Below are 21562 nucleotides of genomic sequence, written 5' to 3'. Positions count from 1 at the left end.
ATCAGTCTTTTTTTTCAACATTTGAGCGGAACCTAACAATCATTTGCTACATACTTTCTGTGGCAGCATTGTCTGCCTCCTTCACACGATGTTAACTAACAAAGAAGAAAAGTTAAGGCGCAGTGTTCGCCTCAGTTATTCTGGCCCGAGAGGCACGGAATTTCCTGATTTCCTGAGGCAATGTATGAATTGGTGAGGCGGGAAATGAAAATTCCTAAAAATAATTTGTAATAGTAAGGATCGGAATATTTCACAGCCATTCGGATGTTTGAAAAGTAAACATAATGCATCTTTTATCAAAAAAAAGTCGCAGCAATAAAAGGCGAAGCATCGATTGCGATAACAAATTAGTTGACAGCTATACGATGTAAGGATAGCAGTTTTATCGATCGTATTAACTTGGAAACATTTGCTTACTAACTGAATTAACAAGCATGGTGTCAACGCACCCAAACAGACATGAACACATCGCGCTCAGTGACTGCGGGGACTCACTGTCAAAACGCTGGGGCCGTATAACGTAAAACTTTCCAATGTTTTTTTATTCCAATCTCCTAACGTCAAGGGTGCGATCTTGTACGCGTTCCAAAATAGAATGGAGGCGGTCTATTCCACCGAGCCGCACACGATTGGTCAATTTGAACCGTTACGAATGCCATAACGTCAATTGTGCGGTGATATGTGCTGTCAATCATTCCGTGTCGTCGGCTATCGGACGAAAGCAATGGCACGGACCGCCTATTTCGCGATGTAAAGAACGGACCGCCTCCGTTCTATTTTGGAAAGCGTACAAGATCGCACCCCAAATTTGCTTAACCGCCGACGCAAGCATCTGGCGGTCACTCGCGGGGTTGTCTGAACAAACCAATCAAATGCTCCCCTTGTTCATAGGAGGTCACTATTGTTTGCTTGAAAAACGAATAACGTTGCCTGCACTGAGCGGTTTGTCTTATCTAATTGGCTCGCAAGAGACGACGAGCATTCTCAAGTGGATAGGCATACGATGGGGCGAAGCCACTGCACTCAATATTGATAACAGGATGAAGAGGGTGGCGCCGGCGTCTGCGATTGGTCCGCTTTCTCTTACTTAGCTTGCGGTGGCTCGTCGACAATCGCGGCGGCATGCAACGGAATTTTAAGAATGACGCTAAAATGGATCCTCAGCAAAGAATAGTTGGCAGAACGAGGTCGTAAACGTGCCGAAAGTTCTCGAAAACTTTACACGGCAACGCAAGAAGTTTTATTACACGCATATATACCCATGCTCTCCAGCAGGCGCGAGTAGCCAAGTCAGGAGCGATCGGCTACAGCGATCTTTTATTCCTTTCGGAACGGGGCAGCCTGCGACTATTCCGAAGAAAATTCAGATTTGTTCGGCATATTAATGCATCTTTAACGCGTATGCGTCACGTTGACACGGTAAGTGTTTGCGGTTTTGTGACGTCCGTGAGAGGCAGGTGAAGTGGGTGCAGCCCGAAAGCTTTTGAGCAATAGCCGAGGGCTAATGACAAAAAGGCGTCGAATCAAAAATAACTATTTTTGTTTTGTTCGGTAAAATTATGCATAATCGGTGTGTACGCGTCATATCAGACGGGGAGCTATCACGGTTTTCGTGACGTCGCGTGAGACAGGTGAAGGGCGGGGGGGTGGGGGGGGGGAGTCCAAAAAGTTTTTGACCAATTGCGGTGAGCTGAATGCAGAATTGGAATGGCAAAGTTTGGAATAGTTTTACGTTATAGCGCCCCTGGTGTGAGCAAGCACGGCAGCAGTAGCGAGCGAAGTGCGCCTTCGTGCGGCCTACCGCAGGCTCGCCAGGTCTTCGGCAGAAAAAAGAGCCGAAAATTTAGCTGCAGAAAGTAGCCATGAAAGTCGCCAACTGCGGCAAAAGCTTTAATTGGTAGCCAAAAAAGTAGACGTGGTGTGACAGACCAAGACTTGGCAATTTTTGATGCGAAAATAAAGAAGAAAAAGGCCATAAGGACCTGTAGTTTCCTGCAACACTGATGAAAAAAAAACAGAACAAATGTTATCACTTGTTATTATATCACACAATTTCCCATAATGACCAGTTGATGTTCTGGGATAATTTCGGCCGCACACGTGCCTGCTTTCTCATAGCCGAAGCAGTGTCGCCAGTATCAGTACAATAAGCTCGCTTATGACTTAACTTTAAGCGTTGACCACTATGACTATAAATGTTCACGTGAGAAACGTACGATATCACACACGTTCTACTGTATCTGCTACGCTGTCGCGTAGTCACATAGACATTGGCACCTGTAAAGACATGGCTACCGTGACGCATTTTGGGTTGTTTCAATCGTTTCTGGCGCCAAGAACGATGGTCCTCGAGATTCTCTACAGGCTTCGCTGTCGCTGGGGGTGACTTAGGGCACCATTTATTGCTTCTTTCCGGCGAAGGGCTCGAAAGCCTTGCCTTTAAGATTGGTTACTTCCTTACATCCGTCGGGGCGAGTCTGATTCGGACACTACCTGTACGAATTACCACCACCAAAAGTAGGCTTGATGCAGCCACGTCGCCGACCACGATTTTTGGTCGCCAACAGCCTCTATAAGTAGCCAATTTAGCGAGAAATCACCAAACCTGGCAACCCTGGTGTATCGCTTCATCGCAAGAGCGGCGGGAACACAGCGCGCACATAAGTATGAGCCGTCTGCAATATGCCTCTAAAGATACGGCACGCGCGACCGCAACCGGCCCTGCCACGCACTTGCTGGCACAGTCGAACCCCCCCACGCTCCCTACCGCACTGCCTCCCGGCTTTCCCCCATGCTTTCCTCCATATTGCGCGAGATTGAGCCGCGATCGTCAGTTCCCCTTGCGCCCGGTCGCGAAATGCGCAGCTGCTGCTGGAGCACAACACGTCGCCCTTCCCTCCCTCCTATCCAAGGACGGCCTCTCCCACTACTGAAGACAGCGCGTTTTCTCTCCGCTTCCTTCCTTCGCGTCTGCCAGATTGAGCCGCAATCGTCAGCGTTCGTCGCGTGCTTTCACTAGGACATGCAGCATACGACGCAGGGCGACGATGTTATTCGCCCTTGAACTTTATACCAAACATCAAGGCGATGGCGACGGCGACGGCAAAAATGCGCCTGGAATGTCCATATGATTGTTTTCGCAATAAAAGGAAGAGAATACCAGATTCATTACCAAGACGCTATCTCGTAGCCATTGCTCGGGACATGTCTCTCGACGGTCTTCGGCTTTATTTTGCGTGATGCGCGGAACCTTGTATATCACTAGAAGAAAGAAATTTTGCTGTATTGAGAGATACGTTACTTTTCCTTTTATATTTTTTCGCTGGATTACTTCTTAAATTATGGAGCCTCTAACGGAAAGTTGATAAACGCAAGTTTTACTTATAAAGCTATCATTATTATATAGGTTGCGTAGGGGACTAGCTTAGACTGCGGTATTTTTCGTGAATTCATTGCTTTAATATATGGGATACATCGGACCTTTGTTGATATCGCTGATGTTAATCTAAGTAACAAGCTGTCCGTTTTAGCCTCCGTGCATCAGTGTCACGGTGCGGCATTATTCGATTCGGTGAAACGCTGATGAACGGGCGCCAATGGGTCATAGTAATAGGAACCGACGAACAAGACGGTTATTGCCAATCACTGGGGCAAGCGGCCGTATAGGGTCTAAAGCAGGTTTAGGGATTATTGTCTTTTTGTAGTCGGCGCGACCGTGACGCCCCGAGAGCTTTCCGTAGGAACCCCTCTGTATTCGCTGCCCCGCGCGTGCATTGAGAAGCTTACTAACAAGGCGAGGGTGCGAATACTACGAAGTATGGTGTGGCTGTGCGATCCTGTTTCCACGAAGTGCTGACAGTGTATGTGGTGTCTCTGTACAGTCAGGTTTCCACGAATCGCTGCGAGTGCATGTGTGCCGGCAGCGCCATATGGCCGGCAGCCGTTGTTTCTCCCATGTTTATGAACGGACAATGAAGGCCCGGCACGGACTCAGGAATGTGCGTGTGGTACAATACGAGTGCGCGAACTCTATCATCCGGGGGGGGGGGGGGAAGCACCCCTTCCCTCGCCCCTAATGAAAAGGGGCGTGGTCAAGACCTTGGGAGGAGCAGTATAGTATTGGGTGAACTTTATTGTATCGTCACCAATATCTGCCGTCCTCCAACTGAGGGCACAAGGCAAAGGAGACGTTATTTAAGCGCAGGTTTTAGACCGAGCTATATATATATAGGTAGTGTAGAGTCTAGAAGCTGAGCCTACAATCTGCTGATAAACGTCAAGGGGCTGGTTCAGTCCAGCAACGCCTGGGCCGCCTAGCCGCGTCTGAAATGCGAGGGGCTAGTTGACGTAAGAGGCGACAAACCAACGTCTGCAACGAAGCTCATGGTAGTTCCCCTCAAGTTAGCTCAACCTGCTCGAGGGAAGACGTCAGACCTAGGACGCTATATCATGAAACTATTCCGATCTTTTAAAATCCAATTCTGCAATCAGCCCTCTGTGACTGCTAAAAACTGTTTTCTGGGGGGCACCCCCACTTCACCTGTCTGTCACGTGACGTCATGAAAACTGCGATAGCTCCCCATCTCATATGACGTGTACACACAGATTATGCAGGATTTGACCGAACAAATGAAAGTCGTTATTTTAGATTCGAAGCCTTTTCGCCATTAGCCCTCGGCTATTGGTCAAAAGTTTTCGGGTTGGAGCCACTTCATTTGCCTGTCACGCGACCTCACAAAACCGCAAGGACTCACCGCGTCAAAGTGACGTGTACGCGTTAAAGGTGCATTAATATGCCGAACCAAACTGAACTTTCTTCTGAATAGCCGCAGGCTGCCCCGTTCCGAAAGCAATAAAAGATGGCTGCCGCCGAACGCTAAGGCACTGGCTATTCGCACCTGCCGGAGCGCATGGGTTTATTTGTGTATAATAAGTAATAAAACTTTTTGCGTGGCCCTGTAACGTTTTAGAGAACTTTCGGCACGTTTAAGGCCTCGTTCCGCCAACTCTTCTTTGCTTAGGATCCGTTTTAGCGTCATTCTTAAGCTTCCGTTGCGTGCCGGCGCGATTTTCGACCAGCCACCGTCAGTTAAGTAAGGGAAAGCGGACCAATCGCAAACGCCCGCACCACCCTCCTCATCCAATTATCGATATTCAGTGCAGTGGCTCAGCCCCATCGAATCCCGCTCTACTTGAGCGTGATGCTCGCCTCTTGTCAGCCAATTAGATAAGACAAGACGCTCAGTATAGGCAATGTTATTCGTTTTTCAAGCAAACAAAAGTGACCTCCTACGAACAAGGAGGGCGTGTTATTGGCCTGTTCAGGCAACCTTGCGGATGACCGCCCGATGCTTGTGTCGCCGGTCACGGAAATTTGATGTCAGGAGATTGGAATAAAAACATATTGGAATAGTTTTACGTTGTAGGACCCCTAGACTCCCCGGACATACAGCCCAGCAATCGCATCCACCGCAACAAGATCGGCTGGCCAGCGTTCTTCGGGAAAGCTCTGCCGTCCACTTCACGCTTTATGGACTTGCTGCTGCTGCCGAGCCATGCGTACGCCATCATTTGTTTTCTTTTGAACTCTAGTTGACCACCGTTAAGTGTGTTTTGTGTAGTGTTAATTTCTATATTTATTGTTAACTGTTCATTGTATTTTTTTTTGTATTCATCGTAGATCTAGGTTAAGTGCATGCACATGTGTTAGTGTTCTTGTGTTTTTTGTGTTTCTTTTAATCTTTGGGTCATTGTCAGTCGATAAATATTTTTTTTTTCACTCTTTCTCCCGACTCTGACTCTTTCGCTATGTTCGCTTGAGTACGGAACGACCAGCCGGCTTGTATACCCCGTCGACGACTTCGCGCCGATGGTGAGCGGGTGACAAGCCATGACAATCAGTATGCAAAAATACGCCTGTTATGATTCCTAACAGGAGACATGTTTTTATAATAACCGGCACGAAACCAAACTTAGCACTGGCGCAGACATTTATCATCTTATGCCAATGAGAAAATAGCAGAAGCACCCCATTTGACCTTTCTTCAGATGTTCTTTATGAACATATGCAAAATTAGGCCAGCAGAAACATAACGATGATTATATTGTAAGTCATTTATACGTAAATTACTTGCAGCAGTTTTATTGCATAGCAGAAAATTCCTAGGCGGCTCCAACTTTAGACCAAGAGCGAAAGCAGAAAGCACGGCACTAAGTGTTGTTTTGTAGGTAAAAGCTGTTAGTCGGTAGGATCACTTGTCTAAGGCAATACTTTTCAGTAAACGGCGAGCAAGTTTTTTGTCTTTGAATAATTTTGTGCCGCACAATAAAATAAGGCAGATTGCTAAAAGATTCACATGTTAGGGAGCTGCTCAGGGAATGAAACCTGGAGTCGTTTCCAGTTTTGGAAGCAAAAGGCGTCAGATGAAGTAAAAAGGTTTGTTGGCTGAACAAAGACCTTGCTGTTCTTTCTTTCGTTTTTTCTTTCGTGGAGGAGTCACGTGTTATTTTATAATTAGATAAAACTGCCGAGATTATTCGATTGCGCTTCCTCATCGACGCTGAATTCGCAAGCTAGACGAGTGGTGCAAAGACGTATATTTCAGTAAGACTTCGCTCTTCCTAGGTACATTACAGCTCCCACAGTAGAGCACAGCTTTTAGGAGGCACGCGTTGCTGCGTTGAGCGTCGGCGTGTCTCGGCGCCCCTCGATACCGAGGGATCGAGCACAGCGAAAGATCCCAGAGCTAACGCGGAGCTGAGCGGGGGATGAAAAGCAGCCATAGCGATGAAAGCGCGAGGAGGAAAGCGGAGGAAGAGTATGGCGAAAGGGGGAGAAGAAAAGCGTAGTGCAGCGCAAGACGGCCTCTGCGGCGACGACCGCTACGAGATGGCGCCAGAGTAGCGCGCAGTCATATGTGCCCCGATGGCATGCGGCGAGTGCGTCGACCGATAGCATATATGGAGACATAGCGCTGACCGAGCGGAGGTCTGTCTGCGGCGCCTGCTGTGAATCGTGCCCGCACGTCAACCACGCACTGCCTCTCGCGATCTACCAATTAACTAAGCAGTCACGCCGCTCCTCGCTCCGTTTGAAACGTGCCGCACGAGACAGGTTATCCGCGCCAGCCAATATGTCGGGAAATGAAAACACGTATACAGCTACGCTCGAATTTCGCGTTCGTAAACGTTGATGATTTTTTTTTTCACTCATAGCAAGATTTTTGTGCAACTGCGAACGGCAGCTGCCTCTTGCGCGAGCACGTCATAAACAAAAGGAAGAATCGGCAGGATACAATGCTATCTTATAAAGATGCATTGTATAGAGCCCGTGTACGTGGAAACTATGACAAGAGAAGTAACTTTCACAAATGCAAAGGAAAGAGAAGATATTAGAGACAGGCACATGCGCTAAAAATACTAGCGCCCGGATTTAGCGTAGGTAGGGAGCAGCCATTCTTATTGATGGTCACCAAATTTTTCGCTTTTAGTATTTGTGTAATATATGTCCAAGAAACATATAATACAAAGTACAAGTGGTGCTTAGATATTGTTTAAAGTATTCAAACGGTTGCGTGCTTAATTTAACAGTACCCGTCGCGGTGGCTTAGAGGCTATGTGTTGTGCTGGCGGCCGCATTTCGATGGAGACGAAATGCAATAACGCCCATGTTCTGTGCATTGATCGCCCGTGCTATGCGGAGCCCCCACTACGTTCATGCCTCATAACTAAATCATGGTTTTGGCACTTAAAACTCCAGAACTCAGTTGAACAGGGGACGTTTTAATGAATCTGTCTTACGCCACCGTTCCTCCTTGCAAGGCATGTTGCCTGGAGGCTACCTATATTCTGAGATTCACTCTCTCTGTTTTTTTTTATTTAGACAGACCCAACGCACATCGAGATCTATGTAAAACGAGGTTATTGAGATGATGTTATTAAAATCCAGAAACTTGCGCATTTTATTGTCGCGTCGTATGCGTAACAGAAACTTGAGTGCACATGTGCTCGCGCGTATACCCGTCCTAAGCAATGTGACATATTTTCATATCGGCTTGTGCTTATTCATTTTTTCTTATTTATTTTAAATATACCGGCCGCTTTTTGGCCAGTCCCCCGTTGTGTGTACGTGCCATTTTACCGCCTGCTTCTTGGCCAACTCTTCTTTGTGAGTATGTGCCAATGTGTGACAAACATCAACATTGTAATCATCATCAACAGGCGTCGATTATCTTAAAGCTAGTAGGCGTAGCCCCATATGCACTTCTCGCTTTATGACCGACCCCCTGTAGGGCGGTATAGGCCATAGTATGAGAATCCTCATCATAATAAAGACGCTTACACGCGTCTTGGCCTATCCCTCCCTGTGGATATGTGCGACGGTATGGTAATCTTAATAATCAACACGCAGATATCATCTGAAAGTGCTAATTGTTGTTGCTGCACGAAATATGCGTAAGTGCGGATGTACATTTGTTTTTAGATGGCTAGGATGAAGTATTTCATTGGCACTAGCTCCAGTACACTGTAAGAACCGCCATTATTTAGACCCTTGTGGAATAGGGTTCCCGCTAATAGATGCAGCAGGTAGCATACTATATTATCTCATAACGAACCTGAGCCTTCCCGGTTTATGTAATATGCGAATGCGTATTCGTAAATCACACGTTAATGTTACGTTTATGCGATAAAACTCCAGGGTAACGTGTTATGCAACTTAGGGGTATTCTAAGACCCCAACCTGAACCATCACACTGGGTGACTATGCTTGACGAGCTGGAGGAATGTAAAAATAAAATTATATGGTTTTACGCGGTAAAACCACGATCTGATTATGAGGCACACCGTAGGGGGTACACTAGAATAATGTATACTACCTCGGGTTTTTCGAAGTGCATCTAATTCTAAGTAGACAGCTGTTCTCGCGTTTCGCCCCCATAGAAATGCGGCCGCCCTCACCGGCATTCGATCCCGCGACCTCATGCTTAGCAGATCAACACCACAGCCAATAAACAACCCCAGTAGGTCAGTCGTAAGAAAATGATTGTAAAAATACCGTACATATTTTTACCAGTGTGTATCTCATTCATATGCCTGTATTATGAAGCGTTTATCTAAAGATACACAAATCAAAAAAGAAAAAATGCTACGATTTCATGGTTCTGGTTGAAGCAGACGTTCGAGCCGAAATTCGCGTGTATATTAGAGAATATAGCGCTATCACCATTTAGATGACTTGGGTTAGGCTACTTTTCTTGCTTTGCCTGAGCCTAGCAGGAAGTCTCCTCACAGCACTCCAAAGTCCTAATGTTTTGAATCTAAAGCTGTAACGCCTTCGGTAAATTGCTCCACTTTTGCATTGCAGTGTAGTAAGTGGAAAGCTACCTTGGCACATTGAGGGGAGGCCTTTGCTAACTGTCGTCGTGTGGCTCCTTAATTTATTGATCCTCCGACTTTACTTATGCTACACTGCGGAAACAAATCAAGGAGCTCTTCGAAGACTTAACTATATCATCTTGCACTCCTTCTGTCTGTTCTACTGTTATGTTGATGTGGCAGAATAGTTGTATTGACCAGCAAACGCTCGGAGAATACGTGAAATCGGTTTTTCTTTCTAGGTGGCCAGCATGACGACAATGGAAGAATGTATTATTTTGACTACTATGACCCGGAGGGCAAGTGCGCCGTGATTACATTTTCTGATGGCCCATGTAAGAACTATGCATCTTCTTAAACCCAAGGATATTACGGGGACATTACTGTTTTATAAGCTGGATCTTCTTACGGGCGCCTTTGTTGCGAACCTCAAAGACCCTCTTTTTCTTTAAACAACAGAGCTATATGCGGAAAGCAACATCCACATATGCGTGAGGAACGTAACCGTTTCATATTTATTGTCGAAAAAATTTTGCTTATGTGTATTAATAGTAGTATCCTTTTGCACCTTGGCATGCATATATAATACGCAAAATTTTCTCTGAGCTCGTGGTATTCATAGTGTACCTCACGGAGCTTATTGTTGTCTGGGACGAAATAATAATCTAGACCAAGGCGTTGTTACTTTTGATACATGTAAAATTGCAATGATATACATAATGTAGTTTCATGCATTTTCGCATGCACCCGCTTTGGAGCTAATCTAGAATATGATTTCAAACAAGGTGGAATGTAACATTGCCGCAGAGAGCTCTCCACATGCCAGTTACGAGCACTCTCGTGAAGTACCTTTCCAATCGCCTCATCGCTAAAACCCATTACTCGTCGCATCGCCATTAGAAGAGCGCCAGCAACGTCTCGCGCATGGTGATACAGCGCGTGTCTCCAGTGCACGCGCTCACGGCAGCGCCCGAGTCTGCCGTCCAATGAGAAGCCACGGCGTGGCTCTTGGCCTTCGGGGCGCGTGAAAAGAGCGTTCGGTGGAGAGACGCGGTTTGCTGTGTAATAGGATCCTCTTAACTCTTCTTTTAAAGTGTGTGAATGCTTAATATTGAGTTTCCGGGCACAAGTTCGCCCACAATAAACCAGTGTGTTTCGTGTGCTTCATTGAAGAGTGCTACGTTTCTGGTGGAGGTGCGGGGTATGATTGGAAGTCCCGAGTTCGTAAGAGAACGGAGCCCCGACCCTCAGCGATTGGAACTCAGGGAACTCACTCCAGTACACCAGCGCACAACCCGCCGCATCCGAGGAGACCCACCCGAGTTCGGACCACGTCCTGTTGCTGCAGCAGTGCAGGCAACAGTTCCCAGCGACGGTGCAACCATGACCAGCGCAGTGGCATCGTCCCAGCTCATCGTGTACCCACCAAGCACGCCCGAGTCCTTCCACGGCGATGCGTTCGAAGATGTGGAGGACTGGTTAGAGCACTTAGAGACACGGAAGCTTCGCAACGTGTACTTCGCGTTAGAAGAGTCAGCGAGGACGTGGTACGTCAATCATGAAGCGACGCTATCTTCATGGGAAGAATTTCGGCGACAGCTGCTTGCCGCGTATGCCAGTGCCGATCGGCGAGAGAAGGCAGAGCACACTCTACAAGCCAGAAACCAGCGCACTAACGAGAGTGTCGGCATGTATATCGAGGGCATGTCCCGTCTCCTCACGCGCGCTGGTCCAGACATGAACGAAGAGAAATAATTACGTCATCTGATGCAGGGCGTTAAGCAGGAGCAGTTTGCAGGACTCGTCCGCAACCCACCACACAGTGTTGCTGAGTTTCGCACCGAAGCGACGACCATAGAGAAGGCGCTGGAGAGTGTCCCCATCACTACAATCACCAATGATGTCACCAATGTCACCAGCGCACCGGCCGATATCCTGTCAGCAGGCCCAGGCAGTAACACCGAAGTAACATCAATCGTAAAGGAGGAGCTTCGAAAGCTGCAGCTACCGGAAGTCACGCGGACAGTTTCAACTCTCGCCGCCGTCATTCGAGATGAAGTTCGCCACGCCATTCTGCAGCCAGGACGTGAGGAACCGCTTGTTCATCATCACCAACCACCACCAGTACGTCGCGTGCCAACGTACGATGATGTGTTATGTCAACTGACCGGGCATAGTTCTCCATTCGCGACCCGCAGCAGCCGCCAGCCGTCTCTGCGCAGTGGACGCCTTCTAGCAGAGCTGAGGTCACGAAAAAGTGACGTGTGGCGTGCACCCGACCGGACGCCACTCTGTTTCCACTGCGGGGAAGCTGGACACCCTTACAGAATGCGCCCATATCGCAGAGCAGGTCTTAGCGGCTTTACGATAAATGCGCCTTGTCCCCGTAATGGCGAAAGACCCATCGAAACTCAGGACTACTTGACCAGACAACATGGTCCGGCTGCTAGATACCTACACCAGTCACGATCACCAACGTCTGCACGCTACCGATCACCAAGTCCATGGCCATCCTCGATTTCACCAAGGCGTCGTTCACTGAGCCCACGTCCAGAAAACTGAAGTGAGCGACCTGTGGAGGCGAGGCCGCTGACGTTCGAAAAAGCCAAGATCCTCCGTCAAGTTTACCGAGCAGCCGCGACGAACAGAAGCGGATGAATAAGATAAGTGAACAGAGAATTTCTTCAGACTTGCGCATTACAATAGACGGTCATGAATTGAGTGCATTAGTTGACACAGGTGCAGATTATTCCGTCGTAAGATATGCACTCACCAAGGAATTGGAAAAAGGTTTGATGCCGTGGAGTGGACCCCAGATACGTACGGCTGGTGGGCACCTCATTACATCCCTGGGTAGATGTGCAGCGAGAGTCGGAATTCGCGGTTTTTCTTACGTCACTGATTTTGTCGTGCTAACAGAACATAACTCGAACTGGACTTTCTCCTAACAAATGCTGCCATAATCAACCTGCAGAATTCTAGCGTGTCATTTTCTACGAAGCAGGCTATAGACACGCAATAGTCGGAGGAGATAGAACACGTTGCCTTGCGGGTTACCGACAATGACATAACCGTGCCACCACGATGCAGCATGCTGGTTCGCGTAAGAAACGAAGCACTCGACCACTCGGAAGGTATAGCGGACGCCAACGTCGAGCTACTGTTGAAAAGAGGTATTTGCGTAGCACGAGGAATTTTTCAACTACGCGATGGATGTGCTGATGTATTGCTGACGAACTTGGGAAGTGAATTTCAGCACGTCGCAAAGAACACAGCCATCGCCTTCCTGCACAGCGCTACTGCGGTCCCAGATGTATGTAGCTTAGCGTCAATGCCGCCTACTGTCCAAACTATGCATGACGCCATAACATCAGTTGCGATCAACCAAAGTCTGTCGCCAGCCCAGAAAAAAATGATGGAGGACCTTATAAATGAATTCGCTGAATGTTTCTCCACCTCGTCATAGGTACAGAGCACACCAATTGTTAAACACCGTATAATAACAGACGAAGCGACCAGGCCAGTATACCAACATCCGTACCGTGTGTCAACGGTTGAACGAGAGGTCATAAAGAGTCAGGTGCAAGAGATGCTTGAGGGTGATGTCATTCAGCCACCAAACAACCCGTGGGCGTTGCCCGTAGTCCTTGTGACAAAGAAGGAGATTACATTGAGATTCTGTGTTGATTACCGGAAATGGAACAGTGTGACCAGGCGGGATGTATACCCCCTTCTCCGCATTGATGACACGTTGGATCGCCTACGACATGCAAAATTTTTCTCTTCATTAGATCTCAAGAGCGTATATTGGTAAATTGAAGTAGACGAAAGAGACCGTGAAAAAACTGCTTTCGTAATCCCAGACGGCCTGTATGAATTGAAAGCGCTTCCATTCGGCCTCTGCTGTGCGCCGGCAACATTCCAGCGCATGATGGACAGTGTCCTCTCGGGTCTTAATGGCAGTCATGCCAGACGACGTAGACGTACCTAGACGACGTAGTGGTATTTTCCGCAACATTCGACCAGCATGTCCAGAGGCTGCGTTTAGTGCTTCAAGCCATCCGCTCGGCAAGTCTAACCATCAAACCGGAAAAGTGCCAGTTTGGATTCCAAGAACTTTGTTTCCTGGGTCACGTAATTAGCGCGCAAGGTACTGGTCCGGATCTCGACAAGACTGCTGCCGTTGCACGATTTCCAAAGCCTACAAACAAGAATACGGTACGGCAATTTTTGGGACTAAAGCGCTTATTACAGACGATTTGTATAAAACTTCTCGAAAATTGCCGAACCTCTGACGAAACATACTAAAGAAGACGTGCCCTTCATGTGACATACTGAACAAGAGGTTGCGTTCAATGAATTCAAGGAACGATTTCATGCCCCAGCGATCCTCGCCCACTTCGACGAGATAGCGGACACAGAAGTCCACACAGAGGCAAGCAATCTCTGTCTCGGCGCGGTTTTAGTTGAGTGGCAAAATGGGGAAGAGAAAAACATAGCGTATGCTAGCCGCAGTCTCTCGAAAGCTGAAACAAATTACTCTGCGACAGAAAAGTTGTGTTTGGCTGTCATATGGGCCATCAGCAAGTTCCGACCATACCTTTACAGCAGGCCGTTCCGTGCAGTCAGCGATCACCATTCTCATTGCTGGCCGGCAAACCTCGAAGACTCATCTGGAGGACTTGCGAGGTGGAGCCTCAGGCTCCAAGAATACGAGATTACTGTCGTGTACAGGTCTGGAAGAAAACATAACAATGCTGACTGCTTCTCTCGCGCACCAGTGGAGTCCACTCCTTCAGAAGAAGAAGATTTCCCGTTTCTTACAGCGATGACAGCTTCGGAAATCGCCGAGCGTCAACGGGGCGACACAGAATTGCTCCCACTCATCAATCACCTCGAAGGATCCGACGTCCAAGTCCCACGTATGTTTATGAGAGGTTTATCATCATTTTGCCTCCGAGATAATGCGCTCTGCAAGAGAAACCGTGAACGCAACCAGGAAGAATGCTTACTCGTTGTACCGTCAGCCATGCGACCAGAAATTTTGGAAGCTTGCCATGATGAACCATCGTCGGGTCACTTAGGTGTAAACCGGATGTTCGCCAGAATTCGTCTAAGATACTTTTGGCCTAAATTGTTAGCGTAGGTGCAGCATTACGTGAAGACATGTCGCGAATGTCAATGGCGCAAAACACCACCCGTGAAACCTGCCGGCCTTCTTCAACCCATAGATCCACCAAAGACTCCATTTCAACAAGTTGGAATGGATATTCTTGGCCCGTTCCCAACATCATCGTCAGGGAAGAGATGGATCGTAGTAGCACGGACTATTTAACACGATATGCTGAAACTGGCTGCCTTGAGCGAGGAACGGCAGTTGAAGTTGCAAATGTCTTCGTTTGTAACATAGTACTGCGACATGGTGCACCAATGGCCGTGATAACCGAAGGAGGAGCGGCCTTCACTGCTGATTTGATGCAATGTTTGATGAAGATGACTCACACGTGTCACAGAAAAAGCACTGCATACCGTCCCCAAACAAACGGCCTGACGGAACGTTTAAGCCGAAGCCTGGGCGATATGCTGTCCATGTATGTCGACCTCGAACATAAGACATGGGACGCAATCTTGCCTTACGCCATTTTCGCCTATAATGTGGCAGTACAGGAGACAACCCAGGTCACTCCATTTCAACTGGTTTATGGCCGCACAGTAACAACCACACTGGATGCTATGTTGCCGGTAGATGATGACAACAACAACCCGTACGATGTCGACGACTTCCTACCACGAGCTGAAGAAGCCCGGCAGTTGGCACGGTTCCGTATCCGCCAGCAACAACGTAGGGACGCAAGCGACTACAACCTGCGCCGCAGAGAAGTTCAGTAACACCCGGGTGACAAAGTGCGGGTATAGACACCAGTGCGTCGTCGCGGACTATGTGAAAAACTTCTTCACCGATACTTTGGACCTTACGAAGTTATTCGCCGAGTAGGTGACCTGAATTACGAAGTCATCCCTCATGAACAAGAGCGATCAAAGCGGCACATCCATGCGGAGGTCGTACACGTAGTCCGCATGAAGCCTTACTACGACAGGCAATGAAAACACATATATAGACAAATTTGTTTCATACGCATCGGGAGGATGCGTTTTCGGAGGGGGACTAATGCCGCAGAGAGCTCTCCACGTGCCAGTTACGAGCACTCTTGTGAGGTACCTTTCTAAGCGCCTCATCGCTAAAACCCATTACTCGTCGCATCGCCATTAGAAGAGCGCCAGCAACGCCTCACGCATGGCGATACAGCGCATGTCTCCCGTGCACGCGCTCACGGCAGCGCCCGAGTCTGCCGTCCAATGAGAAGCCACGGCGTGGCTCTTGGCTTTCGGGGTGCGTGAAAAGTGCGTTGGGCGGAGAGGCGCGGTTGACTGTGGAATAGGCTCCTGTTAACTCTTCTTTTAAAGTGTGTGAATGCTTAATATTGAGCTTCCGGGCAAAAGTTCGACCACAATAAACCAGTGTGTTTAGTGTGCTTCACTGAAGAGTGCTACAATATGCAAGGCCTCTCACATATATATGGTGAGAGAACTTTCGATATGAATTTTCACGCAGAAGATGCAAAAAAGGATTAATAGTTGCATTTACTTACACCCGGAGTGCAGAAGCATTTAAGAATCATGGCTAAATAAGCAATGTTCATTATTTCTTTTGTTCAAGTGGAAGTTTCAAAGAAAATTTAGTTGTCACAGACAGGACATCTGTTGGTAGCCCAATCAATATTGTGCCTAATCAACATCGTTGATAAAATGCAAAAGCATACTGGATACTTAGGTGTTGAAATTAGCGCTTATATGTGTACACCGTGGCCTTTATTTAGAAATGAAATATCAATTGATCTTGTTTTGCAAAATATGCAAACATCCGAGAGAAGGACTTTGTAGAGCTTGGATTTTTGACTCACCGTGCACAGAGACAGTAGATTGATCAACCACCAAGTTCAGGTCGTTGTACGTGATTGAGCGTTCCGTACGCGTTTTTATGCATTTAAATGCGTTAGGAGAACCCGAGTAAACACGCATAACTAATGTGTTCAAAACGTCTTTCTAGTACTTAGCATCACTGGCCCATTCCCCCTCCTCTTCCAGGAGCAACGCTGTAGATCAGTCACACTTTCAATAAATGGGAGAGTTTTGTGCGACCCCTCGATTTAAAGGAAGCAGGTCACCTATATCACGTGGTACTTTGGATGTACTTCAGGTGCAAAGGAAAGCGGAACGCATAAAGTATTTTATTATCTCAATCCCTTTATATTTCTCGATCGGTGGCTGTCATTGACTAAACATGGATTCATCTTTTTGTAAAGAAATTTTGGTGAGCTGTCGAAAATGCCATTGGCGTCCCACGTGAATTTAGCCAAACATTATAAATATACATGTTGCATGTTGCTGGACAAAACCAAGATAATCTTGCTTGCCATCGCTTGGAGATATATTATTTTTTGTGTTCCGCCTAATTACATAAGTAATCTAAATAATAATCAACTACCCGAATATTATTATTAGATGAAGATTGTCAATGACAAAATTGTAGATCAACATGAAAAACTCCCGATAGAACATTTAGTTCCTCAGTACGTACTAAATAAAAGGGTTTTTCCGAGCGTGAAAGCAGCTGACGAATACACGCAAAGTGCCTCGAGCGGCCAGTCGCGTGCAATTTTGCGCGTAGACGCGGGCGTCTTTCGCACTCGGAAAAACACTTGCGTAGCACGTATTGACAACAGAAAGTTGTATCGAAAGTTTTTCGTGTTGCTTTACAATTTTATCATTTGCACTTTTTATCTTATTCTATTACTTGAGAAGTTGGTTAATTAATTTATTAAGATTAATTATGTAATTAGGCAGGATGCAAAAATAATCTGAGTATCTCCAAACGACGGTAAGCAATGTTAGCATGGTTATGTCCAACAAGGTGGCATTTTTATATTTTTAAGGTTTGGCTAAAGTTTCGTGGGACATGCTGTATATATATGGAACTGAATTTCCGTTCCTGCTTTGGTTGTATGTATGTATGTATGTATGTATGTATGTATGTATGTATGTATGTATGTATGTATGTATGTATGTATGTATGTATGTATGTATGTATGTATGTATGTATGTATGTATGTATGTATGTATGTATGTATGTATGTATGTATGTATGTATGTATGTATGTATGTATGTATGTATGTATGTATGTATGTATGTATGTATGCATGCATGTATGTATGTATGTATGTATGTATGTATGTATGTATGTATGTATGTATGTATGTACATGCAATATCTTATTCCTTTCAGGTAGCCTGAAGTGCGAACTGCACGTCTGGGAAAACTATTTCTTTTTCCCAAAGGAAAACTGTGTGAGAGAGTACAAGTACTACTGTGGAGCAGACACTTACTACATCCTCTACGACGAGAATATATGTCCGTATAAACAAAGTATAGAACGTTTAAAGACCGCTTTAAACAGAGGCGCTTTGCCGATATCTGGGTAAACAACATGTACTTGGGATACCACCCGGAGTTTCTTGCATCGTAAAGAGGATGTTTCCAAGAATTTGCGCAGTCGACTAGATCACAGGCAGCTGTAAAACGGAAAATGCGAATACGCCCTTCCTTTGAAGAAACAAGACTCCTTCAAGAGAAAATCATTAGCGTTCGTAATTATGAATAATTTTCAAGTTTCAAGGACAAAAGGAAGATTGGAAAATCTTTTGGTACAGCTCCATGGGCGCAAGCCGCGTCCCAAGTGCGGGGCCTTTGAATCGATATACGGCTTGCATAGCCCCTGTCTTTACGGGATATCTCGATAACAAGCTTGCAAATTAAAGCTCATGGTCTTCACTACATCCCATTCTTTTATTTATAGGGTACGGGCGTAAATTTGGAATGTGGCCTCATTTAATGGCTATGTGTGAGTATAGAAGTCGGTGGCGCTTGATAACACTGACAAAGAGATACGGCGGACAGATCGGGCTTTCCTGTGAACGCAGCACCTACTCGTTTAGATTCCCGAATGATAAATATCGCATGTTAATAGAAGGTTGTCGGTGCAGCCATGTTAGGCAAAGCTGCACACGATTATTTCTTTGCTATGCGCAATTATATTTCTACTGATGTCAGCCCAACTTCCCACCATGCGAAGGATGGCTTAGAATTATTTACCCTGGGACGTTCTGAAACAGAATCCTGTTTTCTTGCTATGTTCCGCGACGCTTGAAGAATTTTAATGCCCCTAGAATGAGTAGTGTGTGATATAAATATAAAAATTATGCAGATCCTACGCATTCTAGGAATGGATGCTATGTAAAACTTTTTTTCTGGTAGTTGGTTATCAATCATGATTCAAGAATCTATAGCGTCAATTGATAAACAAATGTTGTTTGTTTAAGTTAAACAATTCCATTTGTGAACAAACTTGTGTATAACGGCAGCAGCAAGACGGCTACGACGATACTGTGGCGGTGATGACATGGCATATTTTTTCATGTTAAGGGGAAGATACATTAAATGGATTCCGCATCACGTTTTATGGAAGTCGTGCTAAACATTTCGCACGAAAGGACACTCTATTAGAAATATTTTGCAGCAGAAAGTATTTTTAATAGATTTTTTTCTCTCTTACCGTTTATTTCCGATGACGATGCAGAAATTGTATAATATTTGACATGACTCACTCTTTGCCACGATCCTACTGTCCCCTTTTTCATGTCATGTTAGGAGGTCCCCCCGACAGTTGTTACTTCGGGACCTCCGAATCAGTACTTATACCCATCTTGTATATCATTTTGTCAAAAATAAATGTTGATTGATTGGTTGATTGAATGCGTTCTCTTCGTCATTCTTTGGTTTCTGCACGGATATTTAGGGGGCCATGTTAGTATGCATGCATCTTTCTATCAGACCGTTTTTTCGCCTACCTGAGTCACTGGATAGTGCGCGGTGGAATGGGCAGCGCATCTGGCTGCAATGTGTTGAAACAGTATTCGAAAGCAGCCGTTGGACCAACTTGGGTCACTGAGTGCGTGGCATTGTGTACATAGTGCCGCTTTTCAACGATCCTCTATTACGCAGACAAAGGCCACTGCAGTGGCGGTACTGGGTAGGCACCACTGTTTAATGAAACTGCCTGACGCCCATTTGCAACACCTACGTTTGGTATGGACTGGTTTTCTGTTGCTACTTTTTATGCCAACTTGGGCCGCATGTTATGTGTGAATGGTTGTGTGTTATTCTTCAATGTGTTTATTTGCCGCAAACTGGGGTAACTAGGTATGTGCCACTGGGAATGCACCGCTCTAGAATGACGAAAAGGTCATGTGCTTTTGTTTGATGCTGGGTGGAATCGCACATGCGTTCCAAGGGTTCCTCAAGCACAGCGACTCGACACCTTAGCAGGCTGCGCCACAAATCAAGTCCCTATGTGCCGCTTTAAGTGAACACCTTTGCTCCAGCGCTTCAGCGAGTCGCGCCTTGAATGCACTGGGAATCTGCCGCACTTCAATAACAGCTCGACAACTTTAGACACTGAGAATATGCCACTTGGTGTGTGGAGAGCGAGGGCAGAATTCTGAGCGTTCGCAGACACCATCACGCGACTCTTCTGGTCTCGGAGGCCACGGGTGAACTTCTCGGCAGTGCCAACAGATGGCACAGCGTGTCCAGAATGAAACGCGAGAGAGGAGCCCGGTGGCCGCATTACGCGTTTCTCAGCGTTTGTACTCACCAACACACCATGCATATCGGAGGTCAGGCACTGGCTTCGAGGAAGTTCCACGAGATGTCGCCGAGTGTTCTTAGAGAATCGCGAAAGAGGAGTAACGCTGCACTACGCGCGTCCTAGATTACTCGTTTTCATCGTGAGAATATGTTGTGTCGCTATATCGATTCAATGCTGAACGCATTACCGTAGACAGCCGCCGTGAGGGGAGTTCTGCCCATCGATTTTATATGTTCACCTTGATGCCACTACTTCCGTTTGTCGCGCCTACGAGAGGCTGAACTAAATTATTAGGCGGCTACCTAACCAGGCTTGCTGAAGCTGCTCGTCATGCAGTAAATGGTGCAGAGAATTTCATCGCTCTGGCCGCATTCGCAGCCAAGAACTGCACACCGACGTCGCTGTTTAGCGTTCATTTGCAGCAAAACGCAACTGAAGCTCGTCTCTTACAAATTGTAGAGTTTGAAAAAGGCCAATTTGCACGTTCGCGCATCGCGTCTACTTGTTTTTAATTGAGTTTATGTGTGCACAAGTTTATAAGCAAAAGGAAATGCGCACTCAAAAGTGGAAACGGTTAGCGAAATTTCATCGACGCTAAGATCTTGTACTGCGGAGAAGACGGAAAATACGAGAAGACGACGGTCGCCGGCTAACGCAAGTACAAAATGAGTTTTCGCGTGAGAACTCTGAACACAGAGCTATTTAGAAATTTTAATACGTCAAGTACTGTTACCGTTGCGGACAATCTTGTGGCAATTGATAAATTTAATATTGCTCGTGTCGTTTCACACACCTAGCAAATAGACGTATGATGGCGTCATGGCGTCAATATGTGCAGTTTAAATGACGGGTGTTTGACGGAGTGGGCGAAGCCGGATGAAATCATGACTGATATTTGCAGAGGCAGTATACGTTCCCCGCTGCAAGCAATTACGCAGTATTTGATCCAGATGATAATGGAATCGTTCTCTCCCGTTTTGTAAGATTTATTCATCATGCACAAACCGTGTTTCAGGGCCCCTTTGAAACCTTTTCTGAGCAGGATAGATTGCTACACAGTCTTAAGGTAGCGCGAGTTTATTCATTGGGGTTGTGAATGCCGGTCCATCATGAAATTCCTGGGCATCCTGAAAGCGGGGCGGTCTCAAAGAATTCTCAAAGCGTTTGCTGCCACGTGAGAAGAATAATAAAATGTGAGTCTCTCTCAAATTTAAATGCAACTTGTTATTTTACGTGAGACACGCGATAGACAGTGGTAATATTGACTGTTATTCGAGCATTTCATTCCTCCGCAAGTTGAAGTGTCACAGGAGTTTCCTCTAACTACGACCCAGAATGACCTCCTTCCGATGTGTTACAAGTATCTTACTACAAGCACCACAAGCAATCTTCGCGGATATAAGTAGACAGAGTCCACAACT

The 21562-nt window shown here is 46.5% G+C and overlaps 1 protein-coding gene across 6 annotated transcripts in view; it reads left to right on the top strand.

Annotated features, from left to right (window-relative positions):
• Positions 1 to 19235, top strand: part of LOC142585064 (uncharacterized) — a 91554-nt gene extending 72319 nt beyond the window's left edge. For all 6 annotated transcript variants that reach the window (XR_012829014.1, XR_012829013.1, XM_075695544.1 and 3 more), the window contains 2 exons: positions 9618 to 9710; positions 17720 to 19235. Coding sequence is in view for 4 of the 6 variants with exons in the window: in XM_075695544.1 (XP_075551659.1) it covers positions 9618 to 9710; positions 17720 to 17916 (290 nt within the window). In the remaining 2 variants the exon portion in view is untranslated. The remainder of the gene's footprint in view (positions 1 to 9617; positions 9711 to 17719) is intronic.
• Positions 19236 to 21562: the final 2327 nt, after the last annotated feature.

The sequence above is a fragment of the Dermacentor variabilis genome, chromosome 6 (assembly GCF_050947875.1).
Source record: "Dermacentor variabilis isolate Ectoservices chromosome 6, ASM5094787v1, whole genome shotgun sequence".
NCBI lineage: Eukaryota > Metazoa > Arthropoda > Arachnida > Ixodida > Ixodidae > Dermacentor > Dermacentor variabilis.
Note: the sequence above shows the minus strand (reverse complement) of the source record. Positions and strands in the feature narration are given on the sequence as shown.